This window comes from Gossypium hirsutum, chromosome A08, assembly GCF_007990345.1.
Source record: "Gossypium hirsutum isolate 1008001.06 chromosome A08, Gossypium_hirsutum_v2.1, whole genome shotgun sequence".
Classification (NCBI taxonomy): Eukaryota; Viridiplantae; Streptophyta; class Magnoliopsida; order Malvales; family Malvaceae; genus Gossypium; species Gossypium hirsutum.
The window spans coordinates 122,961,046-122,980,887 of record NC_053431.1 but is presented as its reverse complement, the minus strand read 5'-3'; the positions used below and the strand labels follow the sequence as shown (position 1 = coordinate 122,980,887).

The 19,842-nt window shown below is 29.3% G+C and overlaps 1 protein-coding gene across 1 annotated transcript; it reads left to right on the top strand.

The window, feature by feature from the left end:
* Positions 1-4,975: 4,975 nt before the first annotated feature.
* On the top strand, positions 4,976-7,658 carry LOC107894834 (probable aldo-keto reductase 1). Its single transcript, XM_016820033.2, has 7 exons — positions 4,976-5,199; positions 5,291-5,455; positions 5,675-5,878; positions 5,990-6,162; positions 6,375-6,465; positions 6,758-6,911; positions 7,258-7,658. Exons 1-7 carry the CDS (start codon positions 5,152-5,154, stop codon positions 7,440-7,442), a joined length of 1,020 nt encoding a protein of 339 aa, XP_016675522.1. The 5' UTR covers positions 4,976-5,151; the 3' UTR covers positions 7,443-7,658.
* Positions 7,659-19,842: the final 12,184 nt, after the last annotated feature.

The following is a 19,842-nucleotide window of genomic DNA, read 5'->3' as shown; positions in this document are numbered from 1 at the left end:
ATACACAAATCTTAAATCAAAATTTTTAAAAACACTTTTTTTATAACACTTAATAAAATCACATTTTAAAAACATGACTAAACTCACCTAAACTCAAACCACTTTTAAAAAAGTCGACACTTTTGAACATTGTGATCTTTATAAACTCGTGCCTTTTCATGAAAAAACTAAACCCACCTTAAAAACACCTTTACTTACTTGGCTTAAAATTAGATATTCAATTTTCAAATTAAAGCTGCTATTGCATTAGGGACAACTTTTAGACTTTGGCTGCGTTGGGAAACCAATTTTTCTCTTGTATTTTGCAATCATGTTCTTCACCTTTTGATTTTTATTTTTAATTAGTTGAATTCATATAGATACGATGGAAAAAGTTTTTTTTTATTCCTTCAGATGTTGTACTTATAAGACGGTGATATAAAGATTTCATATGGTACTTTTGATCTAAAATTTAATCTGATTTATTAACGAAAAAATAGTCAAATTTTATAAGATGAAATTTATGAGATTAGGAAATGATGGAAGGGAATAAAAAAAAAAAAAAGGGAGAAACAACAAATTGATTTGTGGTTCACTCTAGAAAAGAAGCAACAACCGACATTAGTGAAAAGTCAGCAACCTTGTTCCTATCTGAGATTGATTGGCACATTTTTGTCGTTAATTCTAATGAATTTTAAATATAAATGTTACTAAATTTGGTGTTTAGTGGTCTATTTTATATGTCGGTGTAGCACATATCTAGAATATTAGAATATAGTCTGAAACTTAATATCATTGCCAAGATTTGGCTTGTGAGCAAAAATTTTTGTATAAGATTTTTTTGATTTTTTTGTTTTGTTTTTTATTTGTAATTTATAAAAATATTTTGTTAAGAATTTAATTAAGATTAGATTTATTTTTATTTAAATAGATTTTATCCTTGGGAATTTGAATAAAATTACAAAATTTTTGGCTTTGTTTGGATTTTTCACTTAATTGTTTCTGTTTGTTATCGGGTTTAACTATTAAAATTAATTGATTGACCAATTAGATGGTGATATAGGGTATTGTTGGTTTGATCTTATAATTTTTTCCATAAAAAATCATTAAAATAATAAAAATTAAAAATTTATATAAACTTGTAAATATATAAAAAAATCATAAAAAATTATTAAATTATAATAAATTATAAGTATAAATATAAAAATGAAAATAAAACATATTTATTATTTTTAAAACTTTCTATAAATTTTTTTTACTTATGTTCAAAGTATTATAATGTTACTTAAGTATTTATATGCTTATATTTGCGTTTCCATTATTTTCTATTATTTCTCTCAATTCTTCTCCTATTTTACATAATTTATGATGGATAAATTCATATATCTAAAATTTATATAAGGGTAAATATTAAAATTACATATGAATTTGATTTAATATGAAATACGATAAATAAATTTTGATTATGTGTAATTTTATACATAAAATTTTAATTTGATGTAATTTTCATTAATCACTAGCACCATTGTCTAAACAAACGCCATTTAATATTCACATATTACATATAGGGGAGAAGCTAGAAATTTTTTTAGGGGGCTGAAATAAAATTTTAATTTTTAATAGTCTATATCTTATAATTTTTAACGGATTAAATTAAATTTTCATAATTTTAGGGGGCCAAAGTAAAATTTTACCTTTATTAATTTAAAATTTTAAAAATTTTTAAAGGGCCAAAACAACAAATTTCCATTTTAAGAGCCCCCTAGATTCGCCTCTGATTACATATACAAATAATTATATTTATCCAATATCAATATATATTTATTTAGATGTGTAAAATTAAATCAAAATTAAAGTTTTATATATATAATTGTGTCAATTCAAAATTTATATATTTAATTACATATTAAATTAAAATTCATATGTAACTCTTAAATATATTTTTAATATAAATATTAATTTTAAAAATTTAAATTTCTCAATACGCGGTTGAAGTATTTTCTAATAAATACATATCTATAGAACTATCCAGGATTATGGGATTCCTTAAATTTTTTTTGTATTTTTCATGTTCGTTTTACAGTTCATGTGCGTGACTATTCATCTCAACAATGTTATCTTCAAGATTTGAAACTATATATCTCTTTGAAAGTACAACATACCTTACTATTGCACCCACACTTATTGGTGAAATTCCTTAATTTGAATTAAAGAGAGCAATTCCTTTTATGAAAGAGACAACAACAAATATTTGAAGAATAATTATGAATTACGATAATAGTTGGTCCGATCATATTAGTATTACTTTTTGCGCGATAACATATATTTGTTGAGTTTATATGAATGTCAATCATGCATTAATTTAATTATAAAATTATTAAAATATTATTTTATATATAAATTAAGTTATATTTTAGTAAATATATTTGTTACATGATTTTTTTCACCCACGAGTATGTCATAAATCTAGCAATATTTAATAATATAACTAATTGAATATTAACTCAGTTGACATCATTACTGATGTAACAATTGAGAAGTCGTGAATTTAAAGTATCTAATTGTGTAATATCCTTCAATGTAAAGGTTAGAGGTTATGAGTAATTTAAAAATTATATAAAAATAATATTAATTTTTGATAAATTTATAATTTATTTTATGCAAATTTTAACACGTCCATGTATTTATATTATGATGATATATCCAGAATTTTCAAAATGATTCTAATTTTATTTCACATATTATTATTATTAAATATAATTTCAAATACAATCGCATGTGAAGTATGGGTGTCAATTTAGGAGGTGGTTAAAACTCGACAGCTCAAGCTTAAGATTCTAGAAGTTACGCCAATGTTGATTTTCTACCAAAGGACAATTGTATTTAGAATCTTCCATTGTCTGCCAACTCTTTGGACCATCTATAGTCCATTCTTTTTCGAAATATTTTTACTTCTAGAAGTCAAAAACAAGTAATTAAATATGAAAAATATATTTTAAATATGGGATGATAAAGCACGATTAATTGTTTATTTTCGTGAAAAATATTAAAAAAAGATTAAATATATATATTTGGTATTTGATACTGATTTTTCTAAAATGGTCGGTGGTGGGGTTAGAAAATCTTTTTAGGGGGTCAAAATTAAATTTATATTTTTATGATAGTAAAAATATAATTTTATCATTTTATTAGTCAATATCTTTATAATTTTTAAAGAATTGAATTGAATTTTTATTTTTTGGTAGGCAAAGTGCTAATTTTACTATTATTAATTTAAAATTTTATAAATTATAAAGGGCCGAGATAGGAAATTTCTATTTTAAGAAGTGATACTTATTTTTTTTATTTTTAACATGATACTTATATTTGACAAAAGTTATATATTATTTTGATATCAAAAGCTAATAATGTTAACTTTTTAATGTTTAATCCAGATTTTAGAATTGGATGAAAATTTGTACTAATATCTAAGGTTAAAGATGTCAACTTTTTAATGTTTAATCTGAATTTTAGAGTTGGATGAAAATTCGTAATTGGCTAATAATATTAGTAATTAAATTTCATCACATAGATCTTAAAACTTGAATTAAATCATATCCATTAGGTTGTATTTGAATAATTTAATGCAAAACTAAACAAATTTACAGATAACACTAAATTTATTCTATTAAGAAAATCATGAAAAATTCAAACATAAAATATTAGAAGTTATTTTTCACTAAATTAATCTTAAAACAGGAATTTAAAAAATTAATATTTTTATTTTTAAATACGAAAATATATAATTTTTTTCAGATGCAAGTATTATATTGGATAAAAATAAAATAGGTACCGTGTTAAAAAAAATGTTAAACTTTGAGTAACTAATGTTATATCAAACAAAAAAAATATGAGATGACATTTTCTTTTTTCTTTTTTTTTTGTCAAGTAACATATTGAATAAAATTAAGGGTAAACTATAAAAATGGTCACTAAACTTTGGTGATTTTTTTTTATTAAACTATGAAAAGTTATATTTTGATCACTAAAGTTATCAACTTATAACGCTTTGGCCGCTAATTCAAGGATTAATATCCAATTTAATCCCTAAATTATAGCTTAAACATTCAATTTAGTACTTTTATAACATTTTTAACAATAATTTCGAAAAAAAATTAAAAATTCTAAAAATATAAAAAATCTTAAATTATTTTGAAAATTCATCATTTATTTGAAATTATATTTTTTTAAAATTATAATCATGTAAAAAATAAAACAAAAAATTATAAAAATTATATAATAAACAAAATACGTATTTACACTATGTGACCATGACTTTACGTAGAGCTGCGCGGCTGTAACGCAGCTTGGGTCTAAATAGTTCAATTATTGTCGATTTCCCAGTAGCTGCTCAAAGGAAAAGGCTTGGCTTGCTTTTCAGCACTGAAAGCTACAGTAGCAGACAAGTTGATCAGATTTAACAAAATGGTTCTACGCTATACCAATAAAAACGTATTTTTCTTTTAATTTGTAAAATACGTGTTTTGCTTGTTATAAAAATTTTATAATTTTTTTTACATAATTACAATTTTTAAAAATATTTTTATAATTTAAAAAAAATAATGAATTTTTAGGATTTTTTTATATTTTAAATTTTTTATTTTTTTCTTATTAAAAACGTTGTAAAAGTATCAAATTAAATATCTTAGCTATAGTTTAATGATCAAATTAGATATTCACCTTTAAATTAATGTACCCCACCTCACTTTTCTTATTAATAGATGAGTGATCGAAATGTTATAAGTAGATAACTTTAGGGATAAAAATGTAACTTTTCATAGTTCAGAGGCAAAAAAAATTTCACCCTAGTTTAGTGACTATTTTTATAATTTACCTTAAAATAACACAAATATCAAATTAGAAAAAAAAATCAAACTTAGGTACCAAATGATATATTTAACCAATTTAAACAGTGTCAAACGTGTCTGAAAAAGAGCTGTATCCACTCATTCAATTGAGGCATATGGGATGACATACTTAATGACGTAAGAATGTTGACAAAGCTGAGAACAAGATAAGATACTGGATAAAGACCTCAAAATTTTCTATTTAATGTAAGTTTTGAGAGGTTCAGTAATCAGAGAAGCCTTTGTTTATAGCACACAAAGAAGAAGAAGAAAAAGGAAACAAAAGATGGCAATTGAGATTCCTAGAGTGAAACTTGGAACTCAAGGATTTGAGGTTTGAGATTTTGTTTCCTACTAGTTTATATTAGTTAAGAAAATGGCGTTTTCTTTTGGGGGTAAAATCTATTATTTTTTGGTTGCTGCAGGTTTCAAAGCTGGGATTTGGGTGCATGAGTCTTACAGGTCACGATCATTCAGTGTCAGATGAAGATGGCATAGCCATCATTAAGCATGCAGTCGAAAGAGGAGTCACTCACATCGATACAGCCGACCTCTATGGACCCAAAACTAACGAAATTCTGGTCGGAAAGGTATCCTTTCGTCATCTCTTCAAGTTGAATCACATTGAAACTGAGAGCGATTCTTTCATGTTCTCAATTTCCAACACTCTTGTTTCTATTACATGTTCGAAGATATGCGTGAGAGATGGATTTTTTTAGTTTATCAAATCGATGTGATTTAATGTTTTCGTTCTTATTCTTGGCTCGTTAAAGGAATATGGGAAACCAACATCATTTCTTTTTTTGCAGGCATTGAAGCATCTGCCACGAGAGAAGGTACAGTTGGCTACAAAATTCGGTGTTGAAAGCATGGGTCCAGATGGTCCGGTTATCAATGGCACTCCTGAATTTGTTCGTTCTTCACTTGAGGCTAGCCTTCAACGCCTCGATGTGGATTATATTGATCTTTACTATATAATCAGAGTTGACCGCAAGACTCCTATAGAAGATACTGTAAGCATTGCTGCATTAAAGACCCTATTTTGTCTTTCTTTATCACAAATACGATTTTATTTTGTTTATGGGAAAATTAAGCATAATTTATATTTATTTCATGTATGATAGATGGAAGAACTGAAGAAGTTGGTGGAAGAGGGAAAAATAAAGTACATTGGTATATCTGAAGCTAGCCCCGAAACTATAAGGAGGGCACACGCTGTTCATCCTCTTACTGCCGTACAACTTGAGTGGTCGCTTTGGACTCGTGATGTTGAGGAAGAACTAATTCCCCTTTGCAGGTTTGTTCTTCTATCTTCAATCATCGTTAACTTTTTTTTTATTCGAATATAGATATATTCAAATTTTTATATATTTGGAGGGATATAAATATACCCTTTTGCTCAAATATATTGAAATTCACTTATTGATTGTCTTTTCTCAAGTTATCAACTGTTTTAACTCCTTCAACTGCTGTGAGGTTATGCCTGCCTAAATGTGTTCAACAATACAGGGAACTCGGAATTGGGATTGTTGCATATAGTCCCCTTGGTCATGGTTTCTTTGCCGGTAAAGCAAAGGAGGATACCTCTAATAGTTCTCTGGTATGGAAACTCACTTTATATGGCTTTAACCTATACTTAATCTATGTTATATGGGTTCAGGAGTAAGTGTTGGATACAGATATGTGTCCGGCATGAATATATTCAGTTTTTTTTTAAGTTTCATTTTCATTTATTTGAAGGATGTTACTCTCATACTTATATCCAATTATGTGTCAGAGACATGTTGGATATGAGTAATTAAAGAAAATGAAGAGTTCGGATAACATAGTAACATGCTTCTAAGTTGTAAAAAACAGATCGGTTGACTCATTACAAACATTTATTTTTTAAGGAAGTGTACCCAAGGTTTCAAGGAGAAAACTTGGAGCAAAATAGGATCCTATATTCGAAAGTAGAGAAGTTGGCTGAAAAGCATGGATGTACACCGGCACAACTTGCACTTGCCTGGGTTCTTCACCAAGGGGATGATGTTTCTCCTATTCCCGGTAAGTCCCATTCAACCACTTTCAACTCGGAATCCGAGGTGATACAATATAAGTGAACTCTTATATTTTTTGAAGTTTTTCATATATTTGGAGGATTGTTTCAATACTCATGTCAAAATATGTTGGGTATTAGACACGGATACTCGAAGAAAAAACAGTCAGAGTAAGTTAGTAACCTGCAGAAATAGCATAGACTTTTCTAGCATATTCCTCCAGATATATGTAAAACCTTAGGAAAATGAACATATCCGTGTTGGACACTCAGATACAAGTTCCTGTACCAACGGCCAGTTTGCATTGAGATTTAAAACCAAAGCTTTTGACACATTGTTTTCACTTCTTACAGGAACAACCAAGATTAAAAATCTAGACAGCAACATTGAATCAGTGAAAGTAAAGCTGACAAAAGAAGATTTGAAAGAAATTTCAGATGCGATCCCAATCCAAGAGGTTGCAGGGGGTACTTATCCTGATGATTTAAAGCAATTCACTTGGAAATATGGCAATACACCACCAAAGAAGAGCGCCTAGGTTTAGAAGCAAAGTTTCATGGGTGTTGGGATGAATGGATTTCCCAAGAAACATACTAAAGCTTTGGATTGTCATTAATGGAGGGTTCAGTGTTGATGATGGTGTTGCGTCATATTTTGTATCGTGTTTACTTGGACGAATAGAGTTGTAGCTATTGTTTAATCAATGTATGTTTTTATTGTTCTAATATAGTTCTTGATCTCTTCTTTTCTCTCATTTGAATTGACTAACATAGTACTTAAACAAGTTACTTATAGCCCAATATAGTCATTGTCATGCATTAATTAAAATAATTACTTAATTTTTAATGAAAATATCATTTAACTTTTCTCAAGAACTTCAAAAAAATACTTTTATAAATTCTATTCAATCATTTACTTCAATTTTAACTTCGAAAAGATTCCACTGAGTTACATCACTCTATCCTCAATCAATTAAAAACTATTTTATTAAGAGATTATTTCTTTCAAAGCTCAATTATTAATATTTAATTTGGTTTTTTAACCTTTTCTTATCCCTGAATTTAAAAATTGTTTTCACAGCTTAAAATTTTTCTATCAAAATTAGTCCTTTATATTTGTTTTAAAAAAAAAGTTAAATAAAGAAAATTCAAACCTCAATTTAAAAACAATTAATTTCAAATATTAACTTAAAGAAAAAAATTAAGACTTAAATATAGGAGCAATTATTAGTTTAAAGATTAATTTAATAAAAAATTAGTTTAAATCACAATGTAATAACAATTAGAAAGTTTAAACTCTAAATTTCGAAAAGAGAACAATGACGAATTCATGGAAAGTTGTCCAAATAATGCAAATATATAACCTATAGTTGAGCACCTCTTGGGTAGTTTGAGGACTCGCATGTGGTATACTCTCACTAACCTTATATTGAATTAAGTATTATTATTCGTCGAATATGTAAATCCATTAAAATTTGAATACACAACATAATATAAAATCAAATAAAAAATTAGTTTAAATAAAATTTAAAAATAAATATCAGATTTATAAATTATACATTAATTTTAGTTTAATGTACAATTTGAAACTCATCACTAACCAACTTAAACTAAGTCAGGTAGTTGCCTATTGCCTACAATTTTAGAACTATTCTTAAGGAAAAATCTTAAAAAACTAGATTCGGGCTCGTATCAAAATTGAAGTTCGGGAGTACAATTAAATGTAAAAAAGATTATAGCATTCCTACAACGCCTGTCTAAAGATAATCTTACAAAATTCGGTGTTTAATATTTCTAATTCAAAAATCTCAAAATTGACTCCAATAATCCTAAATCGAAATTTAACCTTTTAAAAGCTCTGTTAGAATTGAGTGACTCGAATTTTTATTTAAATAAAATATAGTGGTAAAATAAAATAAAAGTAAAATCCATATAAACAGGGCCGAAGCCAGAAAATTTTTTTAGGGGGGCCGGATGAAATTTTAATTTTTTATAGTTTATATTTTTATAATTTGTAAAGGATTAAATTGAATTTTTATAATTTTAGAGGGGAGGCCAAAGTGCAATTTTACCTTTACTAATTTAAAATTTTTAAAAATTTTAAGGGCCTAAAATGTAATTTTCTATTTTAGGGGGGCCGGGGCCCATGCCAGCCCCCTGGCTACGCCCCTACATATAAAACTACACTTCTTTTATTTTATTTTAGAATAAGGTTTTTTAAATCTTATTAAACTCCATCTATTTGATATTGATTACTTATTACACTCCTTTTAGAATATGATTTTACAAGCCTATAAATAGACATAGTCTACTCCTCTTGTAATTATTTAAATTCGACATAGTGGATTTTCATTTTATCTGCCCGTAATTTTTTCCCGGAAAAGTTTCCACGTAAAAATCTATTTTCTTTATTTTTCTTTCACTTTTCTTTGCGATATATTGTCATTACAGGCTCAAAATTCAATACTATTAAAAAAATCAAAATACCCATTGAATCCTAAGAGCTAATCAATTTTAATTCTAACCTAATAATGGAAGTTTAAATTCTAACCTATAAGAACCTATGATTTAATTGATAGAAAATTAAAATTCTAACCTCTATAGCCTAAGATCTAAGTAGGGAAAGAGAAAGTTAACCTATATCAACCTAGCATCTAAATTAAAAAAAAAAAGAAAAGAAATTCTAACCTATTTAAATCCTGAGATTTAAATTAGAAAGGGTAAACCATAAAAATAGTTACTTTTGTTTGCTTCACATTACATTTTAGTCACTTAGGTTTGAAATGTTACGTTTTAGTCACAGTCTAAATTAAATTTATTTAATTAAAAACCTATTTTTATCCCAACAACTAAACATCCAAGTTGACATTTAAAACCCATTTGGATTGCCATGTAGGATTGTCGTTAGTGAGGTAACAGAATTTAACGGTAGAGTGATCACTTCGTAACAAAACGATAATGTAAGTAACTAAAATGTATATTTCAAACATAAGTGACTAAAATGTAATCTGAGACAAACAAAAGTGACTATTTTTTAGTTTACCGAATTAGAAAAAATAAAATTTAATCCTAAGATTTAAATTAGAAAAAACAAATTTCTACCCTATTTGAACCTTAAGATCTAAATTAGAAAAGTAAAATTTAACCTATTTGAATCCTAAAATATAAATGAGAAAAATAAAACTTTAACCTATTTAAGTCCTAAGATCTAATTTTTTTTTAAAAAAATTATGTTATTTGATTCTTAAGATCTAGGTCAAAGAATTCTAAAATATAATCTAACATAACCTAAAAGAAATCTCAAAATTCAAGTAAAAAGAAGAAACATGAAATATACCAAAAATAACAAAGAAAAACAAAAATAATCATAATATTTTATTGTAAAAAGTAAATTTAGCATTTAGATTACTTTTTATTATATCTTATAGTTTTTCGAATTAATTATATTTTATTTGAATTTTGCTTGTTTTTATCATTTTTAGAGTTAACTTAGATTCACTTGTAATTTTTCTTTTTTCTATTGTAGGCCTCGGATGAAGTATGGAAAACTTAGAGTTTAGAGTAAGAAGTCGTGAAGAGAAGCCTTCCGCTCCACCGGATTTAATTCAATGCAGTGGACCATGCATACTCTTCAATTTAGAAATTTGATAGCAAGCAATCCATTGTGATGAGATTTAAGGAAAAAAAGAAGGAAAAGAAAAAGAAATCGCTTGGAGGCTAAGAAACAACTCTCTCACACCAAAAAAAAACTTCAAGATTGCAAAGATAGAAGAAAAAGAGGTTTGGAGTAATCGGCATAAATTCTATAACTATTTTTCTCTCTATATTATTTCTTATTACTTTGTATTTATGCAAGTTTGTTTTAAATTTCTTTTTGTGTGATTTTCTCAATTCAACACGAACTAGATTTTATTGTCTTAAAACAATAATGGATTATATTTCCTAGTTAATTAATCAATTTTCTCGTCGATTGTTTCGATATTTTCTAATTATTTATTCAGTTTAGGAGTAAAGCTAGAACAAATTTTTAGGGGGCCGAATAAAATTTTAATTTTTTATAGTCTATATCTTTATAATTTTTAAAGGATTAAGTTAAATTTTTATAATTTTAGGGGGGCAAAGTACAAATTTACATTTATTAATTTAAAATTTTAAAAAAATTTCAATAGCCTAAATAGAAATTTTCCATTTTAGGGGGGACAAGGACCTGCCAGCCCCCACTTATTCGCCTCTGATTTAGTTATGTGCTTATTTAACTTACTTGTCTGTCAACAAGTTGTATTAACTTGATGATGTTAATTATTTTGAAAATGAAAATGATGGACGTCAAATCCACCAAATATAATTCCTACTAAATACTCTGGATAGTAGTAAGAGTGGTAGTAGTAGGGTCGAGTCCACAGGGATTGGTACTCTAATCAACTTTCAAGTTTGGCTTATAAACAGAATGTCGTGTCAAGGGTCGTGGCTAGAGTCGTGCCCACGACTCAAAACGTACCAGCTGAAAAATAAGCAAATAAATAAGTAAAGCGGACGATTTTGAAATTGATTAGAAATTAAATAATCAAAACTGCTAAGATAAATAATTAAATAAATCAGAAATTAAATTGGGATTTGCAATCAAATGTAATGAGCCTTAGCCTTAGACTCGGTAAATTCCGTGTTGAGAATCGATCCTCGAAAATTGATATTCTCCTTCAAACGATAAGCTGGTTATATTGGTTAAGAACGTCCTAACCACCAATTCTTCCTCTCGTAGTTGGTCCCGGTACGACCTGCAAACCAACCCTTACCGATTATCTAACAGAGATACACGTGTCCCTGATTCAAGATTCTGGTAGCCTTGCGTTCTGAAGAACCCAACTCAAATTAACGGCCTCAACTGTGTGGGTCGTTTAAACCCTATCACCTCTTCCTCTATTTGTTTTCGGAGATCTAAATACAGCACGGTCGATTCATTTCTCCAACTGTCAAAAACACAACTCCAACCCAACGAGCTCTTTTTGACTTGAAATCGAATTATCCTTAAGGGATGAGTTGTCAATCCCGATACTTAGGAAAAAGGTGAATACCGATTGGAAAGATTTTAGGTGCGAGTATGAATTTCATGATTCTTGACCGGAAAAGAACATTGGCATAAAGCTAAGATGGAATTTAGTTAAGCATGAAACTGTTCATGCTTTGTGAGTTTGGAAAAAAAGATTGATGATTATGGTGATGGAAATTGGAAAGGAAAAACAATTGAAAGGCAATTAGCCCAATTTTAGAAAAGAAACAAAACCAAGTGAAAAAGTGGCAGAATGCTAAACTCCAATTTGAAAAGGGAAAAAAGAGAGTATTTCTATTCCAAATAGAAGTAGGAATACAAAAATAAGAGATGATTTTCTAAGAACTAAAAGCCCATATTTATATACATAGGGTTTACTAAAAATATGCTAAAGATAAATTAATAAAATAAAAATAAAAATAAATAATAAAATAAAATAAAATCTCCTATTTTTAGCTTTTTAAAAAGTCAAAATTGATGTTAAATCCTTGGCTTTCTCATCTTTATGATTTGGCCCCAACTCAACATTTGTCTTTCAATTTGACCACTTTTTGGTCGTTTTTGACCAATTGCATCCCTGACAAGATTAATCCATAAAAACACCAATTAAGCAGGGTTAATTCAGAAATAAGCCAAATTAAACACAAGAATCATGTAAATTAACATGTTTATCAACTCCCCCCTACTTAGCTCATGCTTGCCCTCAAGCATGTTTGTTCTTTTAAACATTAAATTTGTTCTACAATTTATGAAAAATCGAGCCTCTTTTCGCATACATAATCAATGTAAACAACGACGGGCAAAAATAAATAAATGCTCAAGATATAAAATTTGATCAACAAATGTCATAAAATTGAAACATGTGGACTAAATAATTTCACTAAATTGAGTTTGAATCCGATAAAATGTAAGGCATTATTTAATTAACTATGCATTAGAAAAAATTATTCACGTGGTCAAACCTTTTAAGGTGAACTAGGATGACAACCCAAGCACCCTATCCCGGTTACTCAGTTTAAACCGTCTTAAATTTTATTTATTTATTATATATATTTTATAAAATAAAGCTCAGTTAGCGGAATGTTTATAAGTTATCGACTTGTCACTCGAACCTTTTTACACGAGATATGATGACAACACAAGAACCTTACCCCGGTTACTCAATCCGGTCACATTTTCGAAAATTCACTCATAACTTGAACCTTTATTTATTCACTTATTTATTAATGCACAAGCAAATATAATTTTCCAAACAATCAATTTATATGGAAAAAATCAAGCTACATATATCAATTTTAAGACACAAATGTTGACTGACCTATATACTTGAACATTTTAATTCAAATTTTGCCCAATTGTCCAAATTAACTAAGTATGGGATTAAAGGCTCAATGTTAAATAAACTGTCGAATGAACTTAATGTAAGATTGAACACATGCAAAAGAGAGATATGCAGCAAAAAGCATGAATATTTACCATCCATTACCATCCATCCATCCCCCCTACTTAAACTATGCTTGTCCTCAAGCATATATTATATGAAATAAAAGTTAGCAGCCTAAAATAAAAAGAAAAAGTGAAGAATACTCCCCATATATGTTAATGACGTAGTTGGTGTTGGGAGTAACGATTCTGTAAGATGTCGAGGATTGTGGAGACTTGGGTTTCCATTGTTCCAAGTCGAGCCTCAATTCGGCTTAAACGGGCCTTTACAGTCGGAGGTTGTTTCTCTTGTTCTCGAGTAGCAAAATGTGGGCGTTGGCGAAAAACCATATTCTCACAAGCAGTTCGTGTACATGTCAAAGACGAGAAATCGATTTCAGAGATGGTGTTTTTTTTTTCAATTAGCAAGTCATGCCCACACCACCATCATGCTCGTCTTCTTGAGAATTCACGGCCTCCATAATGTTCTTGAAAACATCAATTTGACTGAGTAAAATAGGAGTTTATTTATTTACACCCTAAATTTTTCTTAAACTAAAAATTAAATAAATAAAAATAAATTTGGGTTGCCTCCCAAAGAGTGCTTTTTTTTAACGTCGTTAGCTTGATGACCTGTAAATTTATTCAACCAGCTCCTCGAGAACCAATTCTTCAACCAAGTGGACTTAGAAGTTTTCGTAAAAAGGTTTTAATCGCTGCCCGTTGGCTTTGAAATTTTTTTTAGATTCTTCGCTTTTGACCTCGACTGCACCATGTAGAAATACGTGAGTAACAATAAAAGGCCCCAACCACTTAGTTCGAAGCTTACCTGCGAAAATTCTTAATGTAGGGTCATAAAGTAATACTTTCTGGCCTACCATAAATTGTTTACGATTTATCTTTTGGTCATGGTACGCTTTGACCTTATCCTTGTAAATTTGGGCACTCTCATACGCTTCTCGTCGAATTTCCTCAAGTTCCTGGATATTTAATTTACGATACTTACCTGCAGCTTCCAATTCCATGTTGCATAGTTTGACCGCCCAAAACGCCTTATGTTCCAACTCAACGGGAAGATGACACGGTTTACCAATAATTAGTCGATAAGGAGACATACCTATAGGTCCTTTATAAGCTATTCGGTAAGCTCACAATGTATCATTAAGTCACAAACTCCAGTATTTCCTATTTGGCTTAACGGTCTTCTCCAAAATCAACTTGATTTCTCGATTCGACACTTCCGTCTGACCGTTCGATTGTGGGTGATAAGCTGTAGCGACTCGTTGCACCACTCCATGTTTTTTCAAGAGCGTATCAATTACTTTGTTGCAAAAATGCGTCCCTCGATCGCTAATCAAAGCTCGCAGTGTGCCAAACCTGGAAAAAATACAACTTTTCAGAAAATCGACTACTATTTTGGCATCAACACGACGAGTGGCTTTTGCTTCTACCCATTTTGACACATAGTCAATAGCAAGTAAAATATAAACATTACCGAACGATGAGAAAAAAGGGCCCATAAAATCAATGCCCCATATATCGAAAATTTCACAGACATGTATAGAGTTTAGAGGCGTTTCATTTTTTCGTCTCAAGTTTCCTACATTTTGACACTTTTCGCAAGTTTTAGAAAACAGATATGTGTCACAAAAATATTTGGCCAATATAGTCCTCATTCAAGTATTTTATGCACAGTTTGTTTAGGGCCAAAATGCCCACTACATGCATAAGAATGACAAAAGGATAGAATGGATTTTACCTCAGTTTCAGGAATGCATCGGCGAATTACCTGGTCAGAACAGTACTTCCAAAAATAGGGGTCATCCCAAATATAGTATCAAGACTCACGTTTGATCTTGTCTTTTTCAGATCGCGAAAGGTTAGTAGAAACCATACCTGTAGCAAGATAATTTACCATGTCTGCATACCAAAGAAAAATCGTCTGGGCAGTAAGTAAGTTTTCATCCGGAAAATCATCTTTAAGTGGTGTTACGTCCGTTGATAGAGGGATTCGGCTCAGATGGTCAGCCACCAAATTTTCACATCCTTTTTTATCTTTTATTTTGAGATTGAATTTTTGCAGAAGTAGTATCCACCTTATAAATCTAGGTATTGCTTTCTTTTTCCCGATCAGATATTTGAGGGCTGCATGATAAAAAAAAAACTACAATATTAGTTTCTAATAAATATGAACGAAATTTTTCTAAGGCAAAAACTATAGCTAGAAACTCCTTTCCAGTGGTTGAATAATTGATTTGCGCGGCGTTTAAAGTTTTAGAGGCATAGGAGATAACGTGTGGTTCCTTCTCGATCCTTTATCCAAAGACTGCTCCCACGCAATGGTCACTAGCATCGTATATTATCTCGAAAGGATAACTCTAATTCGGTGGTTGAACAATAGGTACCGAAACGAGCTTATGTTTGAGAGTGTCAAACGCTTCTTTGCATGACTGGTCAAACTCAAATTCATTGTTCTTCTGTAATAGGTTGCAAAGGGGTTGCGCAATTTTCGAAAAGTCTTTAATAAACCGCCTGTAGAAACCTGCATGACCAAGGAAAGATCGAATCTCCCTCACAGTAGTGGGGTATGGTAGTGAGTTAATGATGTCGATTTTTGCTTTATCGACAGAAATTCTCTCTGCAGAAGTAATATAACCTAGAACTAATCCATTGTCTACCATAAAATGGCATTTCTCATAATTTAGAACAAGATTAAATTCTAAGCATCTTTCCAAAATTTTTGCAAGGTTAGTCAGACATACCTCGAAGGACTCACCATATACAGTAAAGTCATCCATGAACACTTCGATAATTTTCTCAACGTAGTCTGAAAATATACTTACCATGCACCTCTGAAAAGTGGCTGGTGCATTACAGAGTCCGAATGGCATCCGTCTGTAAGCGAATATGCCAAATGGGCTTGTAAATATCGTCTTCTCCTGATCCTCTGGTGCCACTGGAATCTGGAAAAACCCTGAGTAACCATCAAGACAACAATAGTGAGACTTTCCAGCTAAATGTTCTAACATCTGGTAAATAAAAGAAAGTGGAAAGTGATCTTTTCGAGTTAAGGAATTCAACATCCTGTAATCGATGCAGACTCTCCACCCGTTTTGGACCCGAGTGGGAACCATCTCACCTGCCAAATTCTCAATTACAGTCACACCCGTCTTTTTTGGTACTACGTAGACTGGGCTAACCCAACTACTGCCGGAAATGCGATAGATCATTCCGGCGTCAAGTAGCTTTTGGACTTATTTTCTTACCACTTCCATTATGGGCGGATTGAGATGCCTTTGAGCCTCTCTTTTAGGTACAGCATTATCCACCACTTGAATTTTGTGCAAGCGAGTCGAGGGACTCAACCCCTTAATGTCGTCTATTGTCCATCCAATTACCTCTTTATAGTCACTAAGGACTTGTACCAAGTTTTCTTCTTCTACCCTCTTGAGTTTACTCGATATTATCACTGGTAGTGTATTTTTTTCACCGAGAAAAGCTTACTTCAAGTGGCTTGGGAGTGGCTTGAGTTCCAACTTCGAAGCCTGCAAAACAGATGGTACGAGCTTAGTCTGTGAGGGAGATAATTCAAAGGTTTTACCTGAAGCTTTCCATAGTTGCAATGCCTCCATATGAGCTACTATTTCGTGAGCAGAATCTTCAATGGTTATCCTCTCCTCAAGTTTCTTAATGGCATCAAAGTCCAAACTTGTAATGACCCGAATTTTTACAGTTATCGAAAAAGTGCATTTCCGGGTCTCCGTTTCTGAAAAATAGATTTGTAAATATTTATTAAAAATATTTACGAAGTTAAGAGAGTGATTAATTAAAGTTTAATGAAGCAAATTAGCTTAAATAAAGGATAATTAGATAAAAGGATTAAATTGAATGAAGTGTGAAAGTTTAATTATAGGATAAAAAAATTGAAAGGACTAAATAAGTAAATAAGCCAAAGGAGTGCCAAGTGTATGGCAAAAATAAAATACATGTGTAATAAGTATTATACATACATTTGTAATACACGTATGTATTTACTTATTATTTAAGTAAATAACTAATGTATTGATTATTATTAAATTGATATTATATGATGAATAGATTAAATAAAGAAAAGTGTATGGTAATATATTAATATATGTATTAATAAAAAAATACATAAATTTTTAATATATGTATTTGATATTAAATGGATATTTATTATTTAGTGAGAGATATTTATTAAATAAATAATTATATTATAATATATTTATATAATAAATAAATGTAAAATGACAAGTGTATGGTGAGGATGAAATACGAATGTAATAATATATGTGTACCCAAGTGTAAAATAAATATTTGATATTAAGTAGATATTTAATAAAGTCATTATTATTATTGTTATTATATTTTATATATATATAAAGTAAAACAAAAGAAAAAAAAAAAGAAACAGAGAAGCAGACGAAACAGGGGAAAGAAAGGAAGGAAAGAAAAATAAAAGGAAAATTTGGGTTTTTGAAGCCTTAAGCTTTACTAGGTAAGTCAATTTGATCACTTTTCTTGTAATTTTGATGTTTATGGAATTCTAGAGAAGAGTACTACATGAATTATATCAAAAGTTAGGAAGTTAATGAATTTTTATGTGTTGATTAAGTTGAACAAAAAGATGAATTAAGGGCTAAATTGATAGAAATTCAAGTTAGAAATGAAATAAGGATTGAATTGTAAAGTGATTCATAAGTTTTATGCTTTAAGGACTAAATTGAAAGAATTTTGAAATTATGGTTTTATGATGAAAAATAGATAATTCTGTCTAAGTTTGGTTAAAAATTGAGTAGAAATAAAGTATGAATTAAGATAGAAAAGTAAGTGAATTTAGTTAGGATTAAATTGAAATTAAAGAAAATCAACATTTTGCATTATGACTGTTTGGGACAGCAGCAGTAGTTTAAGTTTGAAAAATAAAAAAAATTGTATAAATTGAATTAGAGGATGAATAAAATATGGAATTAAAGCTTATTGAGTCTAATTTCTTATAGAAGAAACGGTGTAACCTATTGAATTGTAAATTATGAGATATAATGAGTTTTGTTAGACAAGGTCAGAATGAATTCGAGTTCCCCTGTTCATACTTTGGAAAATCACCAAAAATTGAATAAAAATAATTAGAGGCTAAATTTATATGTTTAGAATCCCCAATGAGTCTATTTTCAGGAAAAATTAACGGGAATATTATCCGAGTTCTGTACTATGAGATAATTAATTTTTAGTGAAGAAGGATCGAAACTGTCAGACAGCAGAATAGGGGTGAATTTAAAGAATAAACTGTATTTAATGGCTAAACAAAAAATTCTGAAAATTTTATGGTAAGAAGATTTGTGAGTCTAGTTTCAGGAGAAATTAGCGGATCTTAATTTAGAATTCTGTAACTCAAGATATAAATTAGTAATGTATTAATGATTATGAATTGTATTAATTTCGTAGTCAATGTGGTACCGAAAATCTCAACTAAGAAAGGACAAGACAAAGTCAACGGGAGTTAGCTCGGAAATTATGGTTTGTATTTTTATAATCCGAACTTAATACTTAAATTATTGGATTTATTATTTAATATATATATGTAGTAGGTGTTTTGAGATGATTATATGAATTGGATTGAATATTGATTATATTGAATTGATTTATGGATATATGTGAATTGTTATTGAATTGAAATTGAAATTAAAATGTAAATTGATTGGAAAAGTGAAACAAATAAAATACATGAGAAGTTAATATTGGAATGGCTTTGATTGGATGATATGGAATTGAACCAAATTGAATTGAATGTGATTATTTGAAATGTATATTGATTGAAAAGAAATTAGTGATTTTAAATTTGATTGGACAATAAATAAATAAAAAATATGAATTGAATAAAAATAAAATAAATTATGAATATGTGTAAATATGTGAATTGTGTATTGATTGAAAAGTGGTTGGAATTAAATCGAAGTATGATTATATGTGAATATCTGAAATATGTATTGATTTTTAATTGTTTATTGATTAGAAAGTGGATAAGTGAATTTGAATTGAATTGAATTGAATTGAATTGAATGGAATGGAATTATGATTAATTGAAATGTGTATTGGTTGGATATTGAAATATGAGAATTTGTGATTAAATTGAAAGCGAATTTGAAATAGAAAAATGATTTGAATATCCTATTAACTAGTCGGACTGAGTCGGATATAGTTGGCATGCCATAGGATTTAGAAGTGTTCAGGCACTGAGTGCCATACTGGTGTGTTTGGTTGGAATCGGTATATCCGCCAAAGTCCGAGTCTTGTTAATAGGGGTAAACATGAATATTAAGTAAATTTGGAATAAGAATTAAATTTCCTATTAACTTGTCGGGCTAGTCAGATATAATTGGCATGCCATAGGATTGGAAGAGTACGGGATTTATCGACTTTACCGATCGGGCACTTTATGTGCCGTATTT

Excerpts from the sequence above, each read along its gene's own strand:
- LOC107894834 (XM_016820033.2), top strand. The coding sequence starts at position 5,152 with ATGGCAATTGAGATTCCTAGAGTGAAACTTGGAACTCAAGGATTTGAG. Across the intron at positions 6,466-6,757 it reads ATACCTCTAATAGTTCTCTG|GAAGTGTACCCAAGGTTTCA; the intron begins GTATGGAAACTC and ends TTATTTTTTAAG. Across the intron at positions 6,912-7,257 it reads TGATGTTTCTCCTATTCCCG|GAACAACCAAGATTAAAAAT; the intron begins GTAAGTCCCATT and ends CACTTCTTACAG.